This window comes from Triticum urartu, chromosome 2A (genome assembly GCF_056163025.1).
Source record: "Triticum urartu cultivar PI428250 chromosome 2A, HENAU_Tu73, whole genome shotgun sequence".
NCBI lineage: Eukaryota > Viridiplantae > Streptophyta > Magnoliopsida > Poales > Poaceae > Triticum > Triticum urartu.
Genome location: NC_141874.1, coordinates 47,704,215 through 47,712,224, shown reverse-complemented (window position 1 = coordinate 47,712,224; position 8,010 = coordinate 47,704,215). Strand labels below are relative to the sequence as shown.

The 8,010-nt window shown below is 45.4% G+C and overlaps 1 protein-coding gene across 1 annotated transcript; it reads right to left on the bottom strand.

Annotated features, from left to right (window-relative positions):
• Window positions 1-1,281: 1,281 nt before the first annotated feature.
• On the bottom strand, window positions 1,282-3,690 carry LOC125540865 (uncharacterized). The gene is given in 3 exon segments (XM_048704402.2): window positions 1,282-2,866; window positions 2,868-3,449; window positions 3,553-3,690. Coding segments are annotated over 2 exon segments (1,992 nt in total). The 5' UTR covers window positions 3,437-3,449; window positions 3,553-3,690; the 3' UTR covers window positions 1,282-1,443.
• Between the last annotated feature and the right edge of the window lie 4,320 nt (window positions 3,691-8,010).

Sequence of the window (8,010 nt, the reverse complement as noted above, 5' to 3'; positions counted from 1 at the left end):
GTCCCAGTGAGCATACATCACTTGATCATTTGGCATTAACTAGTCAGCACTGCTGCATCCTCTGCAGTGCTTGGTGGAATTCTTGTGGGTTTATCCCCTATAGGCCCAACTTGTCATGGCGCTGTAGTTCTGTGTTTTTAGTTCCATATTGCCTTTTATACAAGCCTGTTGTGGTTTCTTGAACTTCGGTGTCGTAGTTTCACTGACCGAGAAAGATTCAGTCAACTTGAAGATTGCTTTGACAACGAGCTGGATTGGTAAGGAATGGTTATCATCTCCCGTGAAGCAAAGTAGTTGATGCTTACTCGATTGTGTTGTTCTAATCCCGAGATCAAACAATGCAAACTTCACGCACGTTGTAACTGTCAACTTCTCGTTGGAGAGTAGCCATGTCGCTCCTCCATTCAAAGCTAAGTTGAGCTTTCGACGAAGCTTTGCCACCTTACATCATTCGCATGGCCCTGAGGACTTTTGCTCCAGCCATAAGAAAACTTGCAAATTCTTCTTCCCTAGTGTCATAAACTTATAACGATACCCTTGAAGTTCCACATATTTGAGATGCTTATTTAGGCAGATAATAGTATCAACTTCTGGTTGCCACCGTCCAAACGCATGGTTATCCTTCCAAGCTCCAGCCATACGTGAGGCACGGTGATCCAGCTCGTATTTCGTCCTGAAAATTTACACACTTGTATCCTTTCAAAAAAAATTAAACGTTTTGATCATTTCAAATTCGACCACCATGGAGGCTGTGCTCCATTCACATTTACCCTTGCTATGACCAACACCACAAAGATGGGAATTATAAATGCTCTCTTTCAGGTGACCTAATGCATGTTTGCTAGGTGCTTGAGCCTGATCAGACGCCTGTTCAAATATGGAATGGCTATTCCCCGAGGTTTGTTTACTAATTTTCCGATGTGAATGAATAATTTCTGTGAACCTTTGCCACGAAGCAATTATTATTTGTCGTCTTTCCCCATACCAACCTAAGCTGTTTGCTTGTTCGAGTATGACTTATTTTCTGTAGTTTGTGAGTACTGCTAGCAAGACCGCGGAGTGGTGTGGTGCATACACACACAAGTGGTTAAGATTAGTGCCCCGCAAAAAAAAAGTGGTTAAGATTAGTGAATATGGGAAAAGAGAAAGAAATATGTAGAGCTAGCTGCTTTCGACGTGGCCGTACTCAGATACAAGCTGCCGCCATCTATGAGGACGGGGAGCAAGAATACCTGGTGATCATGCATCGAGATGACCGAGTTAATCCAAGCACGAAAGGGGAAAGCAAAGCCCGACGATGGATATTATTATTGATTGCCTGTCATAGATATCTTTACAAAACAAAGGCTTATCTTTTGCCAATCATGGTGCTATCTATGGTGGTGTGATAGCATTACTGCATAGAATTAACATTCAGAGTGTTAGTGTTACGGGCTCCCCAACTCAGCATCCCGCTCTTCTTTGTTGAACTTCAGAAAAATCAGATTTCAAGAATTCCATCAAAATGGCAACGACGGTGGTGATCTCGCCGCCACTGCTCAGCTGTCTGGCATGAGAATCTGGCCTGCACCGGTGTCCTGTGTAGCAGAGCATCTCCACCCACACTTGGCTGATCAGATCAAGCATGGCATCAGGTGTTTCCAGCCCTTTGCTAATCAGCTTCGAGCCAAGCTGACATGCTCTGTCAAATGTTACACTACTCTCTTTGGTTGTAGCAGCAGGCATATCGACTACTAGATTTTCCACCACAACGGCAGGCTGAGTTTGTTCAGCATTGAGAGCATCTCCATGCCCCTGCATTAACTTGATCAAATCCACGGCCGAGTTGTATTGGAGATGATAGATCACCTTGTTGCACAGTTCAATATACCTTTGGCGACTAGCATTGTCAGGCAGCATGTAGGGACGTGCTGCGAGCAGAAACATCATGTAATTGGAGAGCTCCTGGGTTACCTTTGCAGGATGTGGCAGGCGTTTATGTTCCGCCTCGTACCAGCTGAGGTAGACATCAGTGGCGATGTGCCAAACCAGGATGCTCTCATCCAGCTCAGAGTCCACACTCCAGGCCAGCTCCTCATGCAACCCCCTCTTCTTCAGCGCCGCCCGGCCCCTTGAGTTTTGGATGTGGTCTCGATTCTCTTTGTCGACGCCCACACTTGCCCACAGTTGTTCCTTCAGCAGCTCGCTGAAATCTAGCGAGACGGGGACAGACAAGGACGTGTAAACCAGTGTGTTCCACCAGTCCTCTCTTCCTATCCATCTCGCGATTTTGCTGCCTCGGCTGTCCTTACAGTGGCTGCACATGTAAATGAAGTTGTGTTGCCCCATGGAGCCTGACCAGTACCTCTTAAGTATTCCTACTTTCTGTATTGCCCGTCTGACGAGCTCCCCAGATTGAAATACAAGTTCAAGAAGATATAACAATGGACGACTAATAGGAGGCATACAACAAGGAAGAATGCGGATGCGGGTGAAACACAGGTACCTCCAGGTGGAGGACATGGCCCTCAGCACTGATGTGATCTCCAGGACGACGGCTCCAGAGAGCCAAACATAAGTGGCAACGAGATCTACTTTGCTGAAACCATCTTTGTCACCTACTCGACGGAACAGCAGCAATGCGGTGACAGTGGCCGGCAGCAAGGCAACACGGATGCAATACCCGTACCAATTGTGGATCAACTCATTCTTCCTGTAGAAGATGTCGTGCATCAGCGAGAGTTGGATCTCAGCAACATGGTACATGTCCTCCCAGCTAAAACAACCTAGTTTCGAGTCAAATGCCAAAAGAGGTAACGGCCCCTTAAGTAGATGCTTGGGTACGTTCAACAAGTCATGAGCTAGAAATTGTCCATCCCTCAAAGTTCTGGTATAAGTGAGGTATTCAAAAATGCAACCTGCCAAAACTGTTGTAGTTCTTCCCAGACAGGGCACTACTGCTGGCAGACATGAGTGCCCATACTCTCTCCCCGTACTTGACAACACCAACCACGAACATGAGGATGGTGGCCTGGCCGAGCATGGTCCGGCGGCCGCCTACGAAGATGGATGACTCGTAGAGGACATAGGCGGCCGCGAGGACCTGCACAACGAAACTCTGCAGGTGGCGCAGCCACAGATGGTTGTCCTCGATGGAGTAGGCGGTGATGTTGTCCTGGCCACCAAGGTGCAATAGCAGGAACGGAGCCCAGAACGCCACTAACTGGTGCTCCGGCGACCTGCTGGTCACCGACATATGGCCCAGAGTGTATATGGCCGTTGTGTCAGCCAGTAGATATGCCGACCACACGACGACCCTTAGCACGCCGGAGTCTTTGCGACGGCGGATCTCCGCCGTGATGAGGAGAGTTACCTGGAGTGCTAAACTCAGCAGCACCAGCACTTGGATCCCCCACTCTCTCCAGAGCGCCACTAGCTGATCTAGTCCTCCTGCCATATCGTTTTCACCGCTGGAAATGGACATGCAACGACGACGACTTTTGAGTACACTTCCAGAGCTTTGTCACAATTAAACAAAGCTAATAAGAATGCGACGATATAACTTGTATTTACCTGCCGTGGTTAGCTGGTGGCTTGATCTTCGATCAGTGAGACGATCTGCCAGCTCGGCTGTAGGGTGTAGCTAGCAGAAGACAAACAAAATTGGTCGATCGAGTAGGGATCAACAAATGAGATCTACCGCTGACCGGCTGCTGGAACCTGACCATATGATGCGACATAACATGGTGTAGTGTATATAAGCACATATGCTCAATCATCCACGTGAAAAAAGAAGAAAATGAAAAAAAAGGGAAAGGGAAAAAGAAAAAGAAAAAGGAAAAGAGAAAAAGAAAAAGGCCCTCTTCTTCTTTGTTGCATAATAAAGTAGATCTATCTCATGACTGTCTTTTCTAGCATAAATATGCAACGGTTTTCATTACCCCGGCCTTTATCTATTTTTTTTTCTTTGCATGATTAGGCAACATTCAGAAGCAGTCCAGTGAAAGGTAAACAAGTACTTGATATCTCTGGGTACAAACCTCCTGTCGCACATCAAATAAGGCCTAAGATGTATTGGGATTGGGAAGCTCCTGACAGAGAATATGCAAAACTGAACATTGATGGGGTGTTTGTCAAGGCGGATGGTACGGCAGGTGCCGGGATGATACTGAGGGTGCAGTCATCTTTGTTGCGACGCGGTCGCTGTTCAATTGTGGTGATGCCCTCGAAGCTGAGATGGCTGCGATGAAGGAAGGACTACAGTTGGCCCTTCACTGGACGAACCGATCACTGCTCGTGGAGACGGACTGTGCAGAATTGTTGCAAATGATCAGTGCGCGAGGCGTGGTATCGACTTGGTATTATAGATGTTCCTAAGATTGTTCTGGAAATTTGGTCAAAATTTATGAAGTTTTGACTTGAAAAATCTTATACGCATTGTACCTTGAGACCAAAGGAGTATACAGGTTATGAGGATCATTTGGTGAAGACCTTCATCCTTTGTCGATGAGCATCTTCAGATGGAACTCATAAGCGCATGAGTCATATAAATTGGTCGACTTATTATCAGAAGAATCGATCTCCTTTTATAATATGGATTCACACAAGTATTGCAATAGATCCATTTACAACCTAATGACAATCTCGACTCGCATCACAAGAAGTCTTCCATCCTTCATCACAAGTCGTGGCTGAATTTCCGCTGCTCCAGAGGAAGGGGAAGAAATTTGACACCATTGGTACTCTTGCAACAACCAATTAATGAGGTCCACGGTTGGTCGAGGAGTCTCACCAAGCGTCCGCTTGTAGAGATGGACATGAACAACTTATCCGCAACCCCCTGGCCCAGCCTCAACCCGAAACAAGTATGAGAGGCCTTTCTGGTGTTAGATAACCCAGATCACAGAAGACGCCATCAAAAGATTGAGAAAGCAGAATGCTTCCTATAGGATCTACTACATTATTATGCCTTTTGATGGTGTTTTCTGATGTTGAGGAGCTAGTGGCCATCAAGTAGTTGAGACCTTTATTGTCAACAACTATGGTACCCGTTTTAAAAATGCAGATGATGGGTTCAATGCTGTTCATGAAAATATGTATGTTGCAAAGATATCTGGTCAGAATCAAATATATGACAAGGTTGCCAAGACATTGTGATTATCCTTGACCAAAACAAAAGGTATAGCTCTTTAGATTTTGCCATTTTGGGAAAGCTGTTGCAAATGTGCGAAGTAAGGTGCTAGAACTGTCTACGTCAAGTTTTCTGATCTTTTCGTAATTAGGAAGTTGTTATCTGATATAGTAAGGTTGGGATAATTAGATGCATGAAGAAACTATAGAACAAATTTCGGTGCATAGCGAAGTGACCATCTTGAAGGAAAACTGCTGGTCGAAGCACCAGACTGTATCCAGTTTTTTTTTCCTTTTTGTAAGAGTAGCTCCTGAAGTTCAGAGACTCCTGAAATGTTGATATCATGTTATCCAATTGAGAACTGGAGGTCAGGTTAATGGTGCCGGATGAAAACAGAATTTGGAGAACAACCCCAGTTAGTTTACATCTCTTGATCGTTGACCATTGAATATAGTCACTGCTGCATCCTCTGTAGTTTTTGGAGGATTTTCTTGTGGTTCTTTCTTCCTTTTCGTGTTTCGTTGTGATTCTATCTCCTGTAGGTTTCAACACACCTGAGTTGTTTCTAGAATCCTACTACCTTCTAAACGAGTATACTGTGGGTACAGAGAACGTCCATGGCTGTGAACCTATGCTGATTAAAGTACGTTACCGGACACTGATTCCTTGAGCACACGTACGTACGTCGTTCAAGAACCTCGGCATCATGCCCGGCGTTGATGGTTTTATCTGGCAATGCATACCTGTGGACACAAAGAACACACTGACCGCTTGTCATGGAAATTTGGAGAGCTGACTTTGTGCTCGGTTGCTGCAAGACCACAACACATCTGTCAGCTTTAAAAAAAAAGAATTTCAACATAAGGTTTGTGGCAGACGTTATCGTGTCGAGTTTGAATCTCCAAATTTAAGAAAAAAATCTGTTCGTTATTTATTTATTTTTTCACGTGCAAGGCTGGAGCTCCGTAGATTTTATTAAGAGAGAGAGAGAAAAAAATACAGAGGTTACCAAATTATAAAGGAAACTGACCAAAAAACATTCAACAATAAGGAAAAAAAGAAAGAGAAAAAAACTGCAGATGCCAACCAGCCTGACAAACTGCTCATGCGATAGTTGTTCGTGCATCTCCACTAGCCAGTTTTTTGCATCTGGATTCACGTTCATACTTAACTGCTGTACCACCTCATCTTCTGAGAGCGCCCAAATGCATCTTGACATAGTACACTCTAGGAGAGCATGCCTCCATGAATCCTCCCTTCCGCACAATGAACACAAATGAGAATCTGACATGTGCCGATGGTGTAAGAGATCCGCCATTGGCATGGAGTGCCTCGCCAGCCGCCAAAGAAAGACCCTGAGTTTTGAAGGTACCCTGATATTCCATAGCATCGCCCAATCCCCGCCATTTGAATTCAGTGTCGAGCCCCCAGGATTGTGTTCTAGCCAGTTTCCTCTGTCCTCTTTTTTGGACATGATCATCCTGTATGCTGATCTCACTGAAAATCTGCCGTTCCTCTCGGCTGACCAGGCCCAAAAATCTTCCACAGCCCTAATGCATATAGGTATGGACAAAATGGCTTCAGCATCAAAAGGTACAAAGGTAGTACGAATTAGCTCCTCCTTCCATGATGCTGTGGTCGTGTCTATAAGAGCAGACACTAAGTGTGGCGGGTTGGGAATGAGAGAAGTTATCGGTCTCAAGGGTCCTGGCCGCTGTAGCCAGTTGTCTCTCCAAATATCTGTTGTATGCCCATTGCCAATCCGCCTAACAATGCCTTGCTGCAATACATCTCGCCCATCCAGAACAGCCCTCCATATTTGTGATGGGTGACTGCCTAGTTCTGCTTCGAGGAAGTCTATATTTGGGAAGTATACCGCTTTTAAGATTCTTGCATTGAGAGAGTTCGGTTCATTCAGCAACCTCCAAGCTTGGCGAGCCAACAAAGCAAGATTAAAAATCTCCATGTCCCTAAAGCCCATACCACCAAGATATTTAGGTTTTGTCATAACATCCCAAGATACCCAAGCTGGCTTCCTCTTCCCTTGTTTACCCCCCCCCCCCCCCCCACCAGAACTGACGGATTATGGAAGCGATGTTTTCACATAGTCCTCTTGGTAATCGAAAACACGCCATTGAGTAAACCGGAATGGCTTGCGCCACTGATTTGATTAGCACTTCCTTTCCTCCCACTGACAGGAGTTTTTTCATCCATCCTCTCACCTTGTCCCAAATTCTGTCCCTCAAGTATTTGAAGGTACCCATTTTAGATTGACCAACATCCGTGGGCATCCCCAAGTACCTCACTCAAAGACTCGTTTGTCACATTCAAAATCTGTTTGATCTCATCTCTCACCGTTTGTGGGCACCTTTTACTGAAAAATATTGAAGATTTTTCATTGTTCATCCTCTAGCCTGAAGCATTACAATATGTCTCCAATAATTCCGAAACCCTAGCAGCCCCTCCCGCACTTGACTTGAAAAGCAATAGGCTATCGTCCGCAAAAAGGAGGTGGTTAACAGCCGGAGCTGTCGGAGCCACCTTGATCCCTTCCAAACTAGACGACTGAGAACTGGATCTTAAAAGGCACGAAGGGCCCTCTGCTGCAATCAAGAAAAGGTAAGGGGAGATTGGGTCCCCCTGTCGGATGCCTCTAGTGGGATTAAACTGTTCTAACTTTTCACCGTTAAAAAACAGAAAAGGATACAGATTGTACCATGTCCATCACTGTATCAATCCAGGGGTGTGCAAACCCCAATTTCTCCATCATAGCTCGAAGGTATGGCCACTCCAGTCTATCATAGGCTTTCATCATGTCTAACTTCAATGCACAGAAACTGTTGGATTTAGCTTTGCTTCTTTTCATAAAGTGCAGGCACTCGTACGCACAGATAATATTA